This window comes from Perca flavescens, chromosome 16, assembly GCF_004354835.1.
Source record: "Perca flavescens isolate YP-PL-M2 chromosome 16, PFLA_1.0, whole genome shotgun sequence".
In the NCBI taxonomy this organism is placed as follows: domain Eukaryota; kingdom Metazoa; phylum Chordata; class Actinopteri; order Perciformes; family Percidae; genus Perca; species Perca flavescens.
This window is the reverse complement of record NC_041346.1, coordinates 25,687,216-25,708,554: the sequence shown is the minus strand read 5'-3', so window position 1 is coordinate 25,708,554 and position 21,339 is coordinate 25,687,216. Positions and strand designations below refer to the sequence as shown.

General features: G+C 38.8%; 2 protein-coding genes across 4 annotated transcripts in view; both read right to left on the bottom strand.

Moving 5' to 3' along the window:
* The window catches only part of erbin (erbb2 interacting protein), a 48,409-nt gene extending 29,714 nt beyond the window's left edge, over window positions 1-18,695 (bottom strand). For all 3 annotated transcript variants that reach the window (XM_028601261.1, XM_028601258.1, XM_028601260.1), the window contains exons 1-2: window positions 18,039-18,695; window positions 9,051-9,120 (exon numbers count right to left, since the gene is read on the bottom strand). The gene's annotated coding sequence lies outside the window, so the exon portion shown is untranslated. The remainder of the gene's footprint in view (window positions 1-9,050; window positions 9,121-18,038) is intronic.
* A 1,720-nt stretch (window positions 18,696-20,415) lies between these two features.
* nln (neurolysin (metallopeptidase M3 family)) overlaps window positions 20,416-21,339 on the bottom strand; it is a 10,201-nt gene continuing 9,277 nt past the window's right edge. The window contains exons 12-13 of the mRNA XM_028602135.1: window positions 21,123-21,259; window positions 20,416-20,991 (exon numbers count right to left, since the gene is read on the bottom strand). Coding sequence (XP_028457936.1) covers window positions 20,839-20,991; window positions 21,123-21,259 — 290 coding nt within the window. The 3' untranslated portion in view covers window positions 20,416-20,838. The remainder of the gene's footprint in view (window positions 20,992-21,122; window positions 21,260-21,339) is intronic.

Genomic DNA, 21,339 nt, shown 5'->3' with positions numbered 1-21,339 from the left:
GCATGCATGTATGTATGTATGTATGTATGTATGTATGTATGTATGTATGTATGTATGTATGTATGTATGTATGTATGTATGTATGTGTATGTGTGTGTGTGTGTGTGTGTGTGTGTGTGTGAAGGGTTAAGCGGAAACGAAAGTGCAGCATTTGACAGTAGCAAGCAGCTTGTGTTATTTATAGCAAATAGTACTCGTCTGGTTGATATGGCAGAATGTGATTAGTACGGGCTAGCTCTCGCCTTATGAAAGGAGCTTTTCATCCAGATTGCAGTGGACTGTTACAGGATTGCTGGGCCACAGCTGAAATTTTATATTAGAGATTATGGCAACAAAAACAATGCTGGAAAAAAAAAAAACTAACAGCCTGCTGAGCCTGTTGGATACACTTGAATTGCCTCGGTCTGTAAAGGAAGAGGAAAGAAAAAGTCACTTCCTCAATGCAGGGCGGAGCGCCAGCGGGCTATAGGCTTTTTCTCTCAGCCTTCCTATAATGCAGCTTTAACTCTTTTCAAATGGGATCATGTCCTTAACCACGGAGATCGTCTTTGTTAATCACCGACACTTCAAAACTTAGTGCAGAAAGAAAAGTTTGATTCCTCTGTGCATTCAAGCAGGATTCACACAATAATCATTTTCTGGGTTAATACATAATATTAGAAATGTCAAGTTACACAATCTTTAGGCAGCATATTTTACAACAACTCTTTCACCATGAGTGCACCACAGAATAAGATATCACACTGCTGTGAAATGCAACTTCAGGTTTGCAAACAAAACTCTATCTTTATAGGGTTTCCATTTACAGTAATCTTAGACTGCAAGTGAGATTTGTTAAATTTTTAAAAGTACACTTGTGCATGCTGGCACAAGAGTGCAGAATGAATAAGCACTTGGCAGATTTTACACAGGAGACATACAGTAGATGTTGACTAACAGTGCAGTCCTATATCCCATTGAGATGTTCCTAGTCAACAGGTTATATAACACACAGAAAAAAGAAAAAAAAACTTCAACAACCTCCAAAAAAAAACTATTTTCAATTTCAAATTACATTATCCCTAAACTGTTGCTACTCAAGTCATTTTTAACGAAATGTTGAAAAATGTGTGTAGTGGTGGAAGGGTGGGATCATCTCTATACTAAAGAGCAGTGTAAAACATAGTCCCGAGTGAGGTCTTTCCTCTGGGCGCCTCATTAATAGCACAACAGGAGAACTGCTGCTTCTCAATAATGCAGCGGTAAATTGAGTTAAGAGGACAACAGTTCAACAACTGACTAAGACACACACAGCCATGTCTCCATGTTCCATACTCTTTAAACCTTGCAGTCCCAAACACAGCTTAGACACATATCCCTGCCTTCTTTCTTATTTAACCACTGCTGGCGGATAACATGCTGGCATTTTGCTAGCTGAAATATCAGTAGAGCTTGATAATTAAACATAGGAAGCAACCTATGGATAGAAAAACTCAGCAACAGAAAACGACGTCTGGAATTACAGTTGAAAGACAACAGCATTGTCAGTATCTGTAGCAGGAGTATGCAGCTTAGTGGAACCTGAAGATCCAGTTTTGCTCTCCCTCTGGTTTTGGTTCTCACCACTGTTCTTAAGTCTCAGTGGTCTTGCGTGACTCTAGAAAACAAAACCATGATTGTTTTCTTTGAATTTGTGGTGAAATGAGGGTAAGTAATCCGATCTGTGACAAAGACAAAGTGCCCTTTTACAGCATCTTCCCAATTTTCTACTCTGAGCTGACGGCAGGCTTTGATAGACTGAACTCCTAACAACAAGACTTGTATATATTTGAACAAGTACTTGTAACCTACACACATTCCTCTATATCAAAATATGTGTAAGTATGGCTTTGCAATTCATATCTTTTAAAATAATGGACAAAGGGCCACTGTGCCTCAAATGCACATGCACTAAACAAGCTGAACATGTAGAAAGAAACACATTTAGCATTTGGTTTCTTTATCTGCTGTACTTGAGGAAATGCTTAAAAGAAATCAAGAGTTTAAATATACTCTTTATTTGCAGAAAGAAAATATGCTGTCAAGCCATTCGGTTTCACAATTTCCAACAATACCCGGCATTGACCATAAACACACTGTTTAAAGATGTAGTCCTCCCACACACAATGACGCACAGCTACATGCCCCCTGCCCCGGCTAGGTCCACTGGGCTATGGGTTTAGAATGCGGACGTTGTGTTTGAGCAAGTGCGGCTTTGCGTTTGTCTCACAAATGTACAAACAATATTGAACATACCTCTGTTGTTTAATTCTAAGTGTTGTCCTAAATGAAAAAAAAAAAAAACTAGAAATTTTAATTAAAATTGTTTCCCTGGATAGCTTTTAGGCTTTCCATTATATTCTGTATTGATTCACTAGTTCATTAATCTTGAAAAAACCCTGAAAAGAAGGTTGTGAAAAAGTTTTCCTCTGATGGAAATGCCACTAGTACAAAATGGATTACCGGTAAGCAACAATATGCAAGACATTTACAGATATAATGTTCTAAGATGGATGCTTACGTTGGCACATCCTACATGTGGTGTTGCTGAATGGTGTATAAAGGCTGGCTGTTCTTTAAAGAGGTTATGACAACCCTTTCATTTAGCCATCACATCTAATTGAAACCAACTTAAAAATTGTATAAAATACATTTGACTCTGTCTTTTACAATCTGCAAACTCAGCCTGGCTCACAGTGCAGAGGATTTCAAGTATTCTAAATCCAGAGTGTCTTCATTTCGATTCTCTTTGAGATGACTATCATAATTAGTCTAATGAATAATTCCCACGTTATTCTTCATACACTAATGGGCCTAGGGCAAATAAATGCAGTCTATTTTCCACTTATTTGTTCATGATTCATCCCGCTAAGGTTATGGATATGTGATGATCCCCCAGAGAACGACAAGACTAGGCATAAGGCAGTCCACTTCCTAAGGTTATGTCCTCTCTACAATGCAACGAGGTGATTAATAAGCATGTTTATCTTTTGACCTTTCGTGCAAGCTGTTAACAGTCTGTCCTATAATTCACTTAGTAATAAAATGCTACTATATAGAACATATGTAGAGCAACCCTGGCATTTCTGCGGTGTATAACCAAGCTAATTCTGGCACGAACAAAAAAAAAAAAAAAAAAAACTTAAGACTTAAAGGTACGCCACAGTTTGTTGAAATAGGTCTTATCACGGTCTCCCCTAGCTGTAGATAGGTGGGCAAATGCATTTTTTGTGCATGCATTGTTTTAGTCCGGTGCAACATCGGCAGCGCCGCCGCTAGTTCGCTTAGCGTAGTGAATGGAATCCTATGTTGCCGGTTAGAATGTTGTGAGACAAAAAAACAACCCAATTACTTGCGCTGAGACAAAAAAATGCGTTGGCCCACCTATCTACAGCCAGGAAAGACCGTGATAAGCACTATTTCAACAAACGATGGCATATTCCTTTAAAATCATTTAAGCAAGACACGAGTTTGCTTTGATTATCTTCGTTTCATATCTTAGGGAAAGGGAATGACGTAGAACAGCTCAGTTATGAATGAACGAAAGATTATTTTACTGGGATAGATGGAGACAAAAGTTTGTGTTTTGAAGGCTTGCAACTGTAATCTTGGCCATCCTAGTTCTTCGTCCAACAATATCAGTGTGGGGTACTCTCATACCCAACTCTGTTGTTGCACATCAAGCAGTGGATGTATCAGATTACTGATAACGGACACATAGAATAGTAAAATGAAACAATACTTTCTGCATAATTTTTCCACTCCGTTTGTAACTATTGAAGATTATAATCCTACTGTATTGATATAAGTTATAGGACCTACATTTATGAATGTGATTGTAGAGCAAGGGAGACTAATTACCTGTCATCATCCACAGAAAAAGTCATCAGATAAGGGAAAGGTCAATATGGTAAGCAAATTTGATTTGTTTTGTGGAACATCATTGTGCATCACAATGAAAATTATTCTATGATACATGCAACATGGCATCATGACTATGCGTAAACATACACGCCACTTTCCTAAAGCCAAATGGTGCGTTATCTGTACGCATTTGAGCTATCCACGTGTATGTCTACGCTGTATACAGCGCATTTAAACATGCACACCAAAAACTAAGTTTCATGATCAGAACTACACCCTCAGCCTTTTATGGGCTACCTTGTTGTGTCTCTGAAAGCCACTTCCTGGTGACATGAAGAGTGACGACAATTCTGCCGAGATGTGCAACAATTTCCTGTGAGACGAGCTCACCACAGCCGTCAATTGACGCCGATTGTTAATTTCACTGTCAATTCGAAGAATGTGAAAGAAAAAAAAATGTTCCACTTTCATGCCAAAAGCACGACATATTCAGGTAAGGTACATTTTGCAAATTTTGGTTCTGTAGAGGTAGGCTAGTCTAATGAAGAAGAAAACCAAGGAGGGAAGTCTCATTTAAAACTGTTTACCTGCAGGTAAAGGTAACATTTCAAACATGAGTGTGTTGATTTCTGAGCCACAGTTGCAGAGAAGCCCATTAAATATTTGCAGCATAGTGAAATGTATGTCAGGTAAGGGTAATTGAATAATTTCACTTGCTTGGTATTCCATGTGAAACAGAGGAAACACTTGTTAGAAAGGCCTTGTTTATTGACCAGGTGTAGCAGATATTAGTATTCTGTGCTTGAAAGGGTGCAGAGCTGCCTTATTGAATGACCTAGCTGCTTTATCAACGGTGAGCTGGCAGCCTTCTGTAGCAGAGCATTCTGCTCATCATTTTGGCTTTCCCCCCCCTCTCTTCAGGTATGAGTTTTCTTTCCTCCCTTCTCTTACCTAATCACTTGATGTCCAATTTCTATAAAAAGGACCAATGTTTGAGAGGTCTTTATAGACCCAAAGAGTGCTACAAACCCACAGCAAAGTCATCTATTTTGAAAACTAATACATACGTATTATTTTACACGGAGAAAGCTGCAAGAAGAACAGGTCTACTACTGACCTGCCGAGTGATTGATTGATTTTATTTGCTCATTTCATCATAAATTACGATACAACTATGCACCATACGTTAAAAACAAAAAGTTAGGACAACACAATAAAGCCCTGAGACTTATTTCCATTGTGGTCCCTAAATGCTAAAATGATAGTTGGTGATTCCTGAACTTTCCCCTTTCCCATAAAAAAGGTATAGAAAATGAATGAGCGGATTTGTTAGAATAAAAAGCTTCAAGCTATTCTGCTTGACATCTAACAAGGCTTGGAGCATCTCTAGATTGTGATTTAAATTATGTTTTTTGTCCATACTTACTCAAAAAAACTTAAAGTAATACATTTAGGACATTGGTCAGAATGTCTGGAGAGAGAGCAGTTTGTTCCTCATTAAGACCTAACCAGGACAAAGAAGGAGAGAGCCCTGCTGGTTATAAATAGTCTGCTCAAAAATCTCTTCTGCGGGTAAGTTATTAATTAAATATGAGATCCAGTTAAATATGAGCCCACAAGATTCATTTCTGCTGAGAGGAGACCTGAAAAATGGCATTAGCGCATATTAACAATGTCGCAATATCTATAAGGGTTATGGAATAGAGTCCATTTCATAGCTTTCAGGTTCTTCGAAATAGTAGATTTACAGATTAGGTTTACACATCCAAAAGTTGAAGAAAGTTGCCAGCTTGCAATCACCATAACAGTACAGTAACATTGGTGGGTTAAACTGATCAAATTAAAAAGTTTCAGCAGGCAAACAATTTTAATGCAGGCAATACCAAGAAAACTACTACCCATGAACCTCTGCACTAATGGTAAGGCAGCTGCCAATAAGATTCTTCGTCTTGCAAACTGCAAAAACAATGGAATGCCTTCCTGTTACTTCCCTTACTGCTAAACCATGCCATATGAGAAAAGCAGCCGATCAGTGAACCAAGTATGCCTATATGAATTTACAGCTAGTTCCAGTGCTAACAGACCAATGTTGCTTGTCTCATTGCCAACTCACAGAGCTCAAGAGGACCTGGAAGGCTATCTGCTCATGATCTAGGCCACTCCCACTGATGGCCAAGCAAGGAAAAACAAGAGTAATGGATAGTAAAGTAGCAAGCCAAACATAAAAGCAATAGCAATATCATTTTTATACAGCGCACAGTGAAAGTAAATATCTTACTTTTGCTTTGTGTGGTACTCAATCAGATGAAGTCTTTTTAAATGCATTTTCTATAAATTCAATAATAAATGGACACACTTTTAGACAGCAAAAGAGGTTCTTAAAAACCTCTATCAGTGATATTCATGTTTAAAAGATAATAGTTCCCCCGTAAAAAAGAGATACGGGACAATGTATCAAATACAGTCATTTGTCTGTCTGTGTGTTTGTCCATGTGATAAACAGAGGGATTGAGATGCAGTTTGCCAAGTCTCAATAACCAGGTCAGACACATTTAGGTCAGATCCATGTATCCATGCAGACAACCACATCGTCCTTGTTTGCCTACTGGAGAATATGGAAATGGATAACATTCCCCTAATGGCTTGTTAAAGTCATAAAGTCTGCTCATTAAATGCAGTTTTAAAATTGTTAACAATGAAAAAGCACAAAGTCAAAGTATAGCATACAGTCTTTCCCACTCTCACCTTTTAATAAACAAGCTGTGCTAAAAAAGAACTAAAAGAGGTTCCTTTATCTTAAATATACATGTATCTTTTTACAAATAGGAATGTCAATTTTCACTTTAAATCAAAATTAGAATATGCATAGATAAAAGGGACTATAAAATACAGAATAATATATCATCCATTCAAAATTAGGCTAGAGAAGGGCATGTTCTTGAGAAAATATCCTTGTATTCATCCATAAATAGGCATCTACTAAGGGAAGCAACAAGCAAGCTTTGATCATTTTCTCGCTGATTTGAAAATACACTAAACCGTGTCCTCTGCATCAACATAAACACAGAGCTGAGTGTTAGGATTTTCTTGTACCGTTACCCCTAACAGCTCGTCTTGCTTCAGGAGAAAGAGAATTAATGATGATTACTGGGCCTTCCTTTTCCTCTTACAATCTCTAGATGCATCGGAAGCATGTTGAAGAAAAGACGACCAAGCTGACAATATCACACACATACGGAGCAAAGTCTCCACCTGTGACCCTATGACACCCTGAAGCACAGCTGAACATTTTGTGACACCGGAATGGGGTTGCTGCTGCTACCCTCAGCTTTAGAAAGAGCTTTATAGCCAGTTTCGGCTCATTATTTAACAGTACAGTCCGTCAACCCACAATTTTACTGTTTTGGTTCACTCTCATAGCGTTGTTTTGGTCGCAGCTCTGAAACCGCAAACAGCAGACAGACACAGTTAGCAACTATCGGGTGAACATAGTGGAGCATTTAGCAGCTACAGAGCCAGGTATTTCCCTCAGGCGTTGGTGGAGACCATAAACAGAGCTTAAAGAGTGTGAATGTTAGGACTTACATTTGTCAGGTGGTCAGAAACGTGACTCCAAATGAAAGACAATTTTGCTCTATGTTCCCAACTTGTTTCCATTCAGTAATTAAAAGTTTAAAGACACTGAGCAATAGTTAGCTATAATGCTGTCAATTTAAGTCTTTCAAAGCCAGACATGGGGCTGTACCTCATTATCCAGAAAATTCTGAGGGTCTAATAATGGCAAAGCACTGTCAGCTGAAACTGTGTGCATGGAATAATCAATTAGATGTTCTGGTAAGATATTAAATCACATGAATAAGGATGGTTAATTCAATAGATGTAGATACTGTCCATCACTAGACACAGCTGTTACACCGATTAATTCTCTTCAAGAACTGCTACTCACTTAGTATAAGTAACCCATTTATGAGAAACCAGTCTCTAGCACAAATTCCAATTTGATGCAACAGTAAGAGTTCACCCAAAAATGTTGCTCCTCTGGGAGCACATTTCAAAATATCTGGTATGAATTAAAATTGTTTTGTTGTAATATTGTAATTTCTTTTTGTTGAAATTAATTTTATAAAATTGCGATTGAAAACAGTATTGTCAGAAACTGGTATCAAAGTCACGGTATTGGTATTGAAATTGTTTATTTAACGATACCTAGCCCTAGGAGCTGCTAGATGTGCCCTTAAGCACTTGTAAAAATCCGCAAATAGCCACTGCTAATGTGTGAATGAATGGTAGTCTGCATCAGTCCTTAAAATGACAGACATGTATTGATCACAGTGCTGAAAGTGTGCTTACATACTGTAGCCCTTCATCATGTAGCAGTACATCAATGTTTCTGCCCATATAATTTAGTGTTCATTTATGAAAAGAAAAAAAAAATTTTGTGTGGCCGCTGGCAAACCGTGCAGCGGTGTCAACTTTATAGAAAACAGTGTGGCTATGAGTTACAGGAAAAACCAAGTAGTCAATCAAGTAAATGTGTTGCACTTCAGACAAAGCATAATCCTTAAGCTTTGAAAGCCAAACCTGTTCCTGTCAGTAGTACCAAAAGGAAATGATATAATTGGAGCCCTCCCCTATCATAAGCTCAGAACAGCAACGTCAGTCTCAATCATCGTCGTCTGTTATTCCACAAGAATTTGGATTGAGAAAAGTTTTTTTCCAGTCTATTAAAACAACGTTTGTGGAGGGTTAAAGGAAGCCATTTTGTATCAGATCTCCATCTAACTACAACCCTAGAGTTTTTAATGGCATGGCAGTCAATCATCAATGGGGCATGGTCTGAAATAACTATGACGCCATCATAGCTATTGTTGTATCGTTTTGAGATGACATAGGATGCGGATTGCACACAGAGCTAGTTTGGCAGGTGTATCATGTCTCTTGGCCTACAGGAGAACAGGGTGGGGCACTTCTGTCGTTTCTTGTTAGAGATGGACTAATGTTTGACGTAAATGCCTTCTGTGAGACCAAAACTGTTCATGCAATAGTGTGTGATTCAAGAGACAGAAATTTAAATTTAATAAAAAAAAGAAGCCCACAATAGATTTAGCCTTAGTCACCTAACAGCGAAATTTGAAAATTGCACGACATAAATGGGATGCCTTACATACCTTGTCATTTAGGACTCAAGCACCTGGATCCCAGTGGATATCACCAACAGCAACAGTTTGTTTACAGTATCTAATGAAAAAGGACAAAGACAAAAAACATCAGCACCGACACATAAAGCAAACATTACAAACACTAACAAACTGGTTTGTAAAAGGAAAAATTCCTCTTGCACCTCAATATCAGAATATTTGTGGAATTATCTTGCAATAACTTATTAAAGCTAATACCAGTAGAATTTGAAATAACTTTGATGAACTTTGATAAACCCTTGCAATTTATTTTTGATACTGTTTTCAGGCATTGGTCCTTGCCCCCTTCCCTTCATCAGTGAGAAATCAGAGAGCTCAGACAGCTGTGGATTACATGGTGATCTACAACACTACACAACCATAATACTGTACATTGCCCATGGAAATTATAAACAGAATAGACAAAAATGTTGATTTGTCAGCAAATACTTCACAAACTACATACATAGAACTGTAAAATGGAGTAATAATTTATTAAGTTTAGGATATACTAAAATAGCAACGCTCCTCCTATTTGCCAATTTAGTCCTGCCTGAGGACACAAGAAGCATAAATAGAAACACATTATCAACGACTTTTTACCATAAGAAACTAGGGGTAATTGTCATACATGTCAAATTTACAATTTGACAAGAATCGGGATGAGATAATGATCCCACTGTTCTCATTTTGCTACTAAAGACTGTAGTGCTAGTGCAACATACATTGTCAATCAGCTAATTTTTCGGAAATCTTTCAACTCTATGAGGGTAATCCTGCTTGTCTAAAAAAAAATTAAAAATAAAGGAACCTGAACAAGAAACAGTTTTGAAATGTGGTATAATCTTGCTTCTCAGGTCAGATCACAACAACACAGAGTATTGTCCGTGCGTGTCTGGAAAAGCATTAGCTTTGCCAGCTGATCGGAGACAAACTAAGAGATAGAATCATCTCTCCACTATCCTCATCGAGCACAATAGAGCTATAGAGCAGGAAAGAGGGAGGGATAAAAACAGGCCAGAAAAAGAGGGGAAAGACAGAGAGCCACAGAGAAATTTTGACTTATTCATAGGATCTCCCAATCAGCTGAAAACACATTCAACTGCACTGACACCCATTAGTTTCTGCTCCACTTCCTCTTGGGCGCCTTTATCCTCATCTCATCTATTTGGGATACTGAATCTTGCCAAACAAAAGTTCCTTTTCGTCACACACTAGAAAAGAGCATGAGATGCGTCAATTTTCAAAATGGGGGTGTTGGCACAGTGGGGGAGGGGGGACATTGCAGCTACACCAACAGCCTCATCTCCTTTTCAGCTACTTTCATTCAAATAGCCCCATTGCTAGTGCAGCCATACTGTGAAACCACAGGAGATGGGTGAAGGAAATTACCTGCACCTTGTTTACATGAGCTCTATGAGGAAGTACTTTGTCCTGCACAGTGCACACAATAAGGTATGTGCTTCTGCATCAGGAATTGTATGCTCATAAATGAATTAATATCTAAAAAAAAAGTGTAGCTGATTTCCATTCTGTATAAGTTACTCCAATTTGACAATGAATATAGTATTTCTCTGTAAACTTTAACTCACGGGGGCGATTTCAACAGACGATTTAACTGGCCTTTCTCATCACACTGAGAAGGGAAAAGCTTATTTCTATACATCTCTATGCAGTCAAAGAAATGAAGTAATAGAGTTGCTCATTTGTTTTGTTTGCTATAATGTCATTATTGTCTATTACTTGGTTAATTAGGTATTAGTAATACCAGTCTCACTGTTCCATGTCCTGGCCAGTATGTTCCTTTCCTCTGCTAATAGACTCTGCAGAACACTGTGAAAACTAAAATTGGCTTGTGGCTGTTGTTGTCAAATATGACGCTGTGAGCAAACACAAAGACGAGTACTCACTGCAGTTAAAAAGGTGTGTTCGTTTAATGACATCAGCACAGAAAGAAGATACTCTCAGATCAAGGTAGGAACGGCTTGGACTTGTAAGTTCTTTAGCACTAGTGGTAAACAGATGTAAACACAGAGCTATGGGGCCGCCTCTAGCCATGTAGGGCGAGTCCTTTGCGGCGGCCCGGGTTCAAATCCGACCTGCGGCCCTTTGCTGTGTCTCATCCCCTCTCTCTCTCCCCCTTTCCTGTCTGTCCACTGTCACTATCGAATAAAGGAAAAAGCCCAAAAAAATAATCAAACCCACCACTTTGCCTGTGCACACATGCTAGATTCTATATCATTTGAATTATACCGCCAGCCTTAGCTAACAGTGAGCTGTTCACATTTTGGACTAAAATATAGCTTGGGTAATCCTTTTACAAGTTAACACAGGCGTGATTCCACCCAAAACACAATGACGGTAGCTGAGGCATCCATATATGTGGTCAAATACATCATAGGCTGCACTAAAGGGTCATTTAAGATAATGTATACTACATGTAAGCAGGTGAACATTTTTGTGCCACTGCAGCCACTGATTGTGTGAAACAAGTAGCAACAACAAATCACTATCTCCATGAGAAACAACAATAACATTATGGATCCTCGGATTGTAAACAACACAAATTGTACAATCATTTTTTATGGGGGCATGTCAGCCTGGGAGACATGAATAGATTACAGTCTGTTGTTTGTCTCTGAGGACAGACCGTGGTCCATGGATATGGAGCTGATGCAGAAATTTGAATATTGAGCAGGGAAAGATATCTGATCAAGAATATGTGATTTATTCATTTTCATTACAGTGGGGCTATCTGGCAAAGGATGACCACACTGACACAGGGTATTAGGCCTATACATTTCTTTAGCATGTCTCATTTATAAAGGCAGGGCCATATGCAATCCATGCTGATGTTTCGCCGTTGTGCTGAGGTATTGCTTGACTCCGTGCCCAAGCCAGCACAGAGTTAAGCTCCTCAGACCGCTTATCATGTGTATACAGCCTGAAGACAATGCATTGCCCAGCCTACAGCACATAAAATCAGTTATGCTATACAGTATGAAGGCAGCTTCAAGCAGAGATATGATGCACATCTGTAGCCAATATTACAACAGACCATTTCTTGCAGGGTTCACTTCTGAGAACTTTTCTTTCCTCTTTGGTAATCAAAACCCTTTCAAAAGTCATCAATTACATAAATGTCTTAATTTCATACCAGTCATTTATTTCACATTTTCCATGCGTTACGTAGGGGGGATTGGAGCTGTTACAGCATGCTCCTCTGTGGTGTCTTAAGCAGCCAGTAGACACAAAACTGAAGAAGGATTTGGCTTTATGAACATATCTGCTGATAAACAGCAAGACTGAATGAGGCAGAGACAGATGTTCCCCTAACTGGGTCACAGAAGCATGCAAATCATTAGTGAGAAACTGAATGCAAAGACGTATGTTAAAACTGATAGAACAGAATGTCAAATAGCATGCAAATTTACATTTTTCGACAAATACTGTCTCAAAATACAGACTCACTAACCTTGTAATGGACCTGAATGAAAAGCCTATATTGCACTTAATAGGCTATTCATTCAATAGTGATATCTACTTTGTGTAGATAATGTACATTACCTACTATTTGTTAAGCCAGCTTTTATAGGCAGTGGGCAACAGACCAAGAAAGAAAATCCATAATAATTGGCTTGTATCTTTGACTGATTTATCATTATGAAAAACAAAGTGGTAAGTAAATATGCTGCAGACCCACAGACCTTGGCCAGATTGTAAATCAAAATCACCACAAGTGTGTTGACAAAATACACATAGGCTAAATCAATAAACTCTAAAAAGTATAATTTTCTTAAGAGGAGAATTTGGAAAATCATTAGAAAGAAAATGGTGAAATAAACACTTGACATATCTTCAAGAACAGTGAAAACAAATCAGTCTCTTAAAGAGCAGACACATTTGGTATAGAGAGCTGTGTCAGTGCTTTTTATACAGCATGAGCAAGGTCAGTGGGACTGCAACATTGCTATAAATTATAAATATTAGCCTGCGACATCCCTAGTCTGAATTTAGCCTGCTCCAGATCAAGTTAGCGGTGCAGCTTTAGTTACCATGGTAATCTACCCTTATGAATTAAGCAGCTCAGTTGAAATTTAGTTAAATATTTGCTCACTAATCCCATGCAATCATCAGGGGGCACATGCACATCTATAAAAAACTTAGCTGGTCCAAGGTAACAAATATCTTCACAAGAAGACGAAAACAAATACCTGCACGCTGCCAACTTGTTCCCAGTTCTTCTTCCTTTATTCTACATGACCACGACAAAGGTTTGACCATAAATGATCTTCCTCAGGTGGCCGACTAATCCCATAACATTGCTTCATCACGTGACAAAAACTGTAGTCACTGCCTGCAATCAAATGATTGGTTGTTTTGCACTCTGCTGCATGCTTTCACCTGCTTTAAGGAGTAGAACAAGCACTTCTTGGCAGCCAAACACTTATCACCGGCCTCTGCAGAGATTCAGAAAGATCATGGAAAAGCCATGGAAAGACTCAAAAGAAAACACTACCAAACCAGCAGGAGCACATGCATAAACGCTGCATTTTACTAATAGCTTAAACTAAGATGTCGCACCAGTTCAAACACTAAAACGGCGTGCAGAGTGGAGCGCTGAACAGAAGTTGGCTGAAAATGTCAACACCATGTTTAACCTATCTCTCTTGTAGCCAAACTGGAATAGACGTGACACACAGCAGAAATGGAAGAGGCGAGCGGCGTCTTCCCCTCAGTTACTTATAAAGCAAAACATGTAGGACTACATTAGGTAAGAAAAGTCCCATTTACATTCATCAAACGGGGCACAGGACATTATCTTTAGCATCCGCAATAAGGGGATAACATTTCTATGGACTATTACACTGTTGTTGTCTCTGGGGAATTTGAAATGACAAAGAAGCTGCTAATGCTAAGAACTTAAAATCATCAAAATTGATTACTTGGGTGGACCTCCAACTGACATAAGTCATGTTAAAATGGGGCTTATTTAAAAAGATATAGAGTCATTCCCAAGTAGAGCACACATGTCCCCAATCTCTATAATGACATATTGCTTCCCACATGTTGAGAATTTATTGGTGGTGGTGTGGGGTTAATATAAAACAAAACGCACTAATACATTTCAGTATTAAACAATGAATAAATCCTTAAAATGTACTGGCAATGGGACAGCTTACACTGAGTGTTGGTGCCCTTTATTATCATTATTTTAAAAAAAAAATATATGTCATAGAGATGCAACAAACAATCTACAATATTGATTTACTTGCAGATTATTTTCTCCATTAGTCATTTAAGCTATAAATGTCACAAATTGATGAAAATGCCCACCACAAATTTCTAAAGGCCAAGGTCGTCTTCAGCCTACTTGTTTTGGCCAGACAACAGTAAAGCCTACCAAACAGGACAAAAAGCAGCAAGGAGGGAATTAAGTCATATTTGGTTTTCTTGCTTGAAGAATGACACAAAAAATTCTGTTTTCTGTCCATCGAGTTATCGATTAATAGATCATTTCAGCTCTATGCGAATCATTAAAAAGAAAATTAAGCTAGCCCATTAATGAATGGGAAATAAACACATGCACAGCTTGCTCTGCATGCACCTGCTACAAGAGGGAAAGGGGGCATGGGCTGCTTACACAACAGAAACACCAAGTCTCACAACTTGCCAAATTTCTCATTGTCTTTTTAGTAAAAAAAAACATCAAATCTTTATTAAAGCAAATCCATTCAAGTGCACCAACTGAACACATTCGGTCTGCAAAAAAAAAAAGACTTAGCTTAAACTAATTTTGGACTGACAAGTTTTTTCTCTCCAATAACTGTGCCCTCAACACTGAAAACTGTGACACAAAGACTAAATCACCTTCCAGGTGCAATATATTACAAACAAAATACAAAATTGGCACATTCACACAGAGAAAACCGCTACTGCCAAAGAATACACCGGCTCATTTCTTAATTTGACGGCATTTTCTCACAGGTTTCTTGCCCATCGCAATAAACCATCAACGTCACGCGAATATTTAGTCATTAAACAAGTGTTCTGTGGTCCATCTCAACAGCTTCATTGTTGACCCGTTGCTCGAGCATATTTCTCTAGGGTAGAAAAAAGCACAGGAATCAGTTCAAGCCAAGGCTAGACTTACTGAAGTTGGAGAAGGAAATGTGCACTTATATGGTCACACAAGCAGAAATATTAATGAAGATGAAAAAAAGTTTCCCTATGTGATACAAAGTGTCATTAGTCAAACACACTTACAGTCGCAGCGATGCTCACACAATACATCTGCTCATAGCACTGTGTTCAGCAGTCGTTTGACACCGGTGGTGAAAAAAAAAAGTCCATTCAATACTACTTCTTTATGAAATCCCACCCTTCTGACCCTCTTATGAAATCAAACATCCGTTCTCTCCTTAACTGATATCCCATTGGTTCACAGTTCAGGATGATAACACTGTGTCCCTTTTTTCCAACAGGAATTACATCTTAGGAAGTAAAGATACCATTTTATTAGGCTTTTAAAAAGGATATTGCCAGGCCGGTGGGAACCAGGCTGAGTTTAGAACTGTGGAACAAAACAGTTTGGGGGTTGTTTAGGAAAAACATGGTTTTAACCTAGGCGACCTAAGTTTAAGCCTTCAAGAGTTTTATTTGTCCAAGTCAAAGTGTGATAGAGAGATATGGAAAAAATTCACAATGGAAACATTGTGGATTTTGGATTAACCATTATGGAGCCAGGGTACCATTTCTGGGTGTATAATGAAGATAAGGAAACATGGCTTTGCCACTTTTGTTGTAGGCTTTTGTCAAGTCTTTGCTTTCTTTCCGTCTACAAGTGTCTCAACAAACTGTTGGGCAAGTGCATCTGTAACAACAGTATTCCGGTACTAGTGTGAGACAAGAACAGTGCAGTAGAGGGATAGTCTGGCTATCACCAAGCTCAATCTTTTAAGATTGAACATTAGCCTGGGCATAGTTCAAATGACTCTGTACGCAATTAGATAGTCCTTCAACCAATCAGACCAACGATGCGGGTGACGTAGCAGCGACAGCGGCATCAACAGGTTGCTGCCATGGAGTGCTGCGCTTCGGTTGCCGGCTTGTTGAACGTAAACAAAAAGCTGCTTGGTTGCTTCTCTACAGTCATCGTGTTAAACCCACCAATGGCGCGGCAGGTGGGTAAGCCAGTTTGTGACTGGTTCCCGCAAATTTGTAACGGAAGCAGGATAGATAAACGTACAGGTTTCCAGCCTGAGCTGCAGGGCGAAATCAAATCGCCGGCAGATCGGGCTGCGTTGACCCAGTCTAGTAGAGGGCCTTTGTGTGAGTGAACCTTATCTTCCATTCTAGGTAGGGTTTGTTGTAAATGATCATAGGAGGAAACTGGTAAAATGACATGTTTCACAATCATGTCAATGGAAACAAACCATCTCACTAAGACTCTGTGGACATTTCTGTGATTTACGCAGTCTATATTGAAGATCAGTCTTGCATATCATTAGATGAATGATCAAATTTGCAATGTGGAAAGGAGGGCAGAAGAATAATACAGCAATGTATTATACAGTTTGAGGAAATTACCCCAAACTATGGAGGCATTGAAATGTTATCCTATGCATATCATCAGTCAATATTATGAATAGGCTAACTAGATAATCATCTGCAAACAGCTGGCCACCAGCTCTCCGACTATGGGCCTACAACAATGACAAGTGGCTGCTGATATCAGCTAGGATGGCCTTTGAAGGCTACTCGGGAACAGTTTTACAACATGACAATGCCAGGCATCAAATTCAAGGTTTGATTTTCAAGGCAGCAGAAGCATTCTCTGCATTCAAATAAGCAGGCTGGAGGACATCCAGCTGCCTAATGTATGTACCTGCAGACTAAGTGTGTATCTTAAGTGCTATATTCTCCGTTTGGCAACATAAAGAAGCCCATCATGTCACTTCAAACGGTTAGTTGAAGATGGGTTTGTATTGTAATGTCAGATATTCAACAGAGACGTGTATATGTCAGTTTACCAATCAGAATGCTTTTGGTTTATAGCCAACACTGCAAGCATCATGTCACGCTGTCATTGGTGTGTTGAAACCACAACGCATTCACGGATGTAATTCAGATAGATAATTAAAATAAATGAACCACACGCTTGCCATTATGTTCACCTGAATGTTATTTGCTCTTGATTTTCTTAGATTTTTCAGGGCTGCTTCTCTTGACCACATTTCTCAGAGAGATAATTAACAAACAGTATAAAAAAAACATAAAAAAAAACACAAGTCGAAGATGGCCCAGCTGAAATTCCTAAAAATCAAACCTAGAGACTAGCTAACCCTAACCTATCTCAAAGCTTAACAGGATTAAATTACATTGGATTTAAGTGGTGATAGTAATCTGATTAGTGAAGTGGTGAGAAAATGAAAACGCCGATATGTTGAGTGTACAGCAGCACACCACTAATCCCTCGTCCGTCGAAGCGCTGAAGGTGCTCCGTAACAAAAGATGTGACTCCTGCTGCTGTTGTTGCAGTGCAGCTGTTACACTAATGACATTGGGAATCGCAGTCAAATAAACCCAGGTTATTGACTTTGAAATGTAACGTTGGTAGACTCCGTTATATTGGATACTGGTGGCTACGAATAGATAAGAGGCAGTTAAGCAACATTGCAACTGGGCAGCCATGTACAGCTGTTGACCGAAAGCAGACAGCTGCTTAAATCTCTTGTTACGGTGCAAAACTCACTGTTATATTAAAACAAGAATATAAGGCACAACCATTACTAAATGTATACCGTCCATAAAAGGATTTGTCGCTGTAATTTCAGTGTTAAAATTGTCTGACATAGACTCAAATCGGACAGAGCCAGAATGGGACCGATATTACGCTACGCAGCTAGCAGTGATGTTAGCATGTTGTGTGGGGCCCCACAGACAGAAACAGTAACTTGCGCAAACAAAGAGACTTACCCGGATTGCTGTCGAGTCAGCGTCTCATTTAATGATGTCCAGGTTATGGGCAGGATGCTACTATCCAAAAAAAGTGTCGAGACGTGGGCACTAGTCTCACAGCTTTGCTTGACTGTAGTTTAATAGGGGTGTGCTAGTGTTAGCAGCTAGCTAATGTTGCCCCCTTAAAGAGCAACTCGAAGCTGGCCCAGTACGCACATTCTCCTCTGCAAGCAGTCCTCAAGTTGTTTAACGATGTCGTCTCCAGTTGTTTTCACACTCACAAAGTATTTACCTTACTCAAACTAACTAACCGAAACGTCAAGACGGGAGAAAAATGTCCCCTTAATTGGTAAGACTTAATGACACAGAGCATTAAAAAATCCAAAATGTCCACGACATTCAGCAAGGAAATACAAAAGGCAAAAATGCGTACGACCTCCGGCAGCGCGAAACCTTTTCACCTAGAGTATGCCGCACCCAGATGTTTGCAGTCATAATTTCCTTTTCTTTTAATGATGAAGCTTTGACATTGTCGAGTGAAGCTACATCGAGTCTGAGAGCAACGTGAAGCGGTGGGTTTCTTCTCTGCGACCTCTCTGTCTACATGTAGGAGTCTAGGCTGTCCACCAGAAGAGAAGTCGCCTTCCCAGCTACACCGAGCCCCTGCGATGATGCTTTCACTATCTCACCCAGACACTTTGAGTGAATCCCCGTATCTTCCCCTTATCCACTTGCTTGACAATATTTTCTTACCCTCTGATTAGGTCGAAGATAAGTATTCACACAGACTAGAAGCAGGCAAAAACTTAAATTTAAGTTTAAGTCCATCTACATGTAGCCTACATAAAGGTGTTTTCACAATTTACAACAGTTTGACCATTCATGGTAGTCAAAAGTATCGGGGAGTTTATTTAAATCAAATAATGTTGTAAGTCTTAGTATAGAAAGTGTTATGCCAAGGATTAACTATGAGAATGTTCGCTTTTCTTTACTATGCTAAACTCACATACCATCATTTGCTATCATGTGGCGCCCCCTGGTGTGTATGAAGAGTTAATTTGCAAAAATAGATAAAAGCCATTCTTAACATGAATAAATCAACAGTTTGATTCAATCAATCAATTGTATTTGTCACATGAAACCGTACGAGGTACATTTCCAGTGAAATGTTATCCCATCAGCTCCTTTAACTTGTGCACGATTCATCCTAAAGCAGAATGTGGTCATCAGATTTCCATGCACACAAAAAACATAATTTATGAAAAAAAAGATAATAATACAATATCACCAGTTTGATATTATTATATTATATATATTATATAGATGTTAAAACTTATGTTTTTTTCATAAATAATTTTATTCCTTGCAGGGGAATTTTGTAAGTAAATATGTAAACCCCTTCTTGCACAATGGCAATGGCCATTTTGGCTAACACTACTCACCCATTACACTCTGAGTTTTGCCTCCTACCATCTGGAAGGAGGTATACCTTCCGAAAACGTGCCCGTCTAATAGATACCTGAGATTATTTGTACCATCAGCTGTTGGGTTTCTCAATAAACTATAGGTCATCTGCCATCCCTGCCATTTTACAGCATATACTTGTCATCTTTTAAGTGTAGTGTACATGTGTATTTATGTTTTTATCTATTTACTATTTTAGGTTTTATGTGCTTTTTGTGTTAATGTTTATGTGTTGGCTACATGTTGTGAACCAAATTGTCCCTCGGGGACATTAAAGACATTTCAACTTCAACTTCAATATGGCAACAGTCATTTATTGAGCAGCAGGAGCTCAGCCCGTAGGGACTTGGCTTGGGAACCAGAGGGTCGCAGGATCAAGTCTTCACTGTGGACTTGTAGCTGAAGAAGTGCCAGTTCTCCACCTTAAGCAAGACACCAACTGCTTGGGGTAACTTTAATGGGCAGCCCCATCACTCACACACACATCTCTCCATTAGTGAATGTATAGGTCCTGTTTGTACATGAGTGTGTATTTAGCGCCTATGTGTAATATGTAACCAACACAGTGTAAAAATGTAATTTCCCCCCTGGGGATCATAAAAGTATATATTCTTCTAATATGGTTCTGGAGATATTTCATCACAGCAGCCTAATTCCCTTTTAAGGAGGGGACTGATATAGACATATCACAGGCATTCACAGGAAGGTTTTGTAAGCCATCTTAACTTAACACATGCAGTTTAAGGTTCTATACTGAATGTAAGACATTACACATTTTCAAACCTTTCTTTAGCTTTAACAAAGCATCCAACCACTACATGTCTATATCTTTCTATGTATGTATCTTTCAATTTTTTAACATAACATAAATGGAAATGTGATGTATTGTCTGCCTTAAGAGGGGGCTGCAAAACAGGACAATAAAGCTCCAAAAGATGTAATCAAAAGCTTTATCATTTTAAAAAATAAGCATTTTTACAATGATAACTTGCAGCTGTGCACACATTGAGACATCTTCACATGTCAAAGTAGGACAAGCGAAGACGTAAAAATGGCGGAATACCATTTTAGCTGCTTTGTTTTAAAGGGTCATGGTATTGTCTTTTGCCATGGCTTAATGGGACGCTTGAACTGAACAAAGCCATCGTTAATGGTATCAGTACCAATTGTACATAACATCATAAGACCCTCAATGATCTATTGTACATTTGAACAAATACCAACAGGTACAAATCATCAAGTAGAAACGCTTAAAAACTACTGACATAGCCCTGCGGCATCTAGACAATTAAAATATACCTTGCTTTGACAAAAAGACTCAAAAGAAATATATATATATAAAGAATATATCAAATTACAACGTCTGTGTTTCCTGTGACTTAATCAGTCCTTTGCACTGAAAGAAGGCATCCTGGCATGGGCCACGACCAAGGAAGGTTTTCAGCATGTCCATGCCATCCACAGAGCCACCAGTTTCCAGAATCACCCTTCTGTACTCTTGTCCAACCTGATGAAGATATTTTCCACAAAAAGTGAGATGTATGCTTACAACTATATATATATATATATATATATATATATATATATATAAAAAATGTATATGAAGTACATATGAAGTACAGTAATAATCACACCTACCTTTGGATTCATAATGCCTTCCTTTTTAAAACGATTGAAATAAATGTCCATGGAGTAGACTTCACTCCACAGATAGCTGTAGTACTGGCCATCATATCCTCCAACCAAGTGGCTGAAACTGGCTGTCATATTGGTACCTGCAGAGAACAGATCTTTGTCATCACATCAAAACGGCCTTTGTTACAAATCATGAACACACGTTCCAAAAAGAAAAAGG